General features: G+C 50.3%; 1 protein-coding gene across 1 annotated transcript in view; it reads right to left on the reverse strand.

Moving 5' to 3' along the window:
- The window catches only part of EMH_0081140 (uncharacterized protein), a gene marked incomplete at both ends in the record, with an annotated part of 2,861 nt that overhangs the window by 423 nt on the left and 2,074 nt on the right, over window positions 1-364 (reverse strand). Inside the window, one exon of the mRNA XM_013500347.1 lies at window positions 47-188. Within this exon, the coding sequence (XP_013355801.1) occupies window positions 47-188 (142 nt within the window). The remainder of the gene's footprint in view (window positions 1-46; window positions 189-364) is intronic.

Raw genomic sequence — 364 nt, forward strand, 5'->3', positions numbered from 1 at the left:
CTGTCTCTTTCTCTATCTCTATCTATATATCTATCATCATCCTCACCGCTGCTGTCTCCTTCTCCTTCTCTCTCTATATCTATATCTATATCTCCATCACTGCTGTCTCCTTCTCTATCTATATCTTCATCCTCATCGCTGTCTCCTCCGTCCAGCTCCCGCGCTTGCTTCGCTAGGAACGCATCGACCTGTGCATACACCCCACAGAAGCAGCAAACAATTAGCTGCTGCTGCTGCAGCAGAAACAGCAGCAACAGCAGCAGCAACAGCAACACACAACCACCCCAACCACCCGCAGCAGCAACAACAGCAGCAGCAAAGGCTCGGGATGTGAAGCCTCTCAGCAGCAGCAACAGAGAAATTG

The sequence above is a fragment of the Eimeria mitis genome, genomic scaffold (genome assembly GCF_000499745.2).
Source record: "Eimeria mitis Houghton genomic scaffold, Emh_scaff5301, whole genome shotgun sequence".
NCBI classification, from domain to species: domain Eukaryota; phylum Apicomplexa; class Conoidasida; order Eucoccidiorida; family Eimeriidae; genus Eimeria; species Eimeria mitis.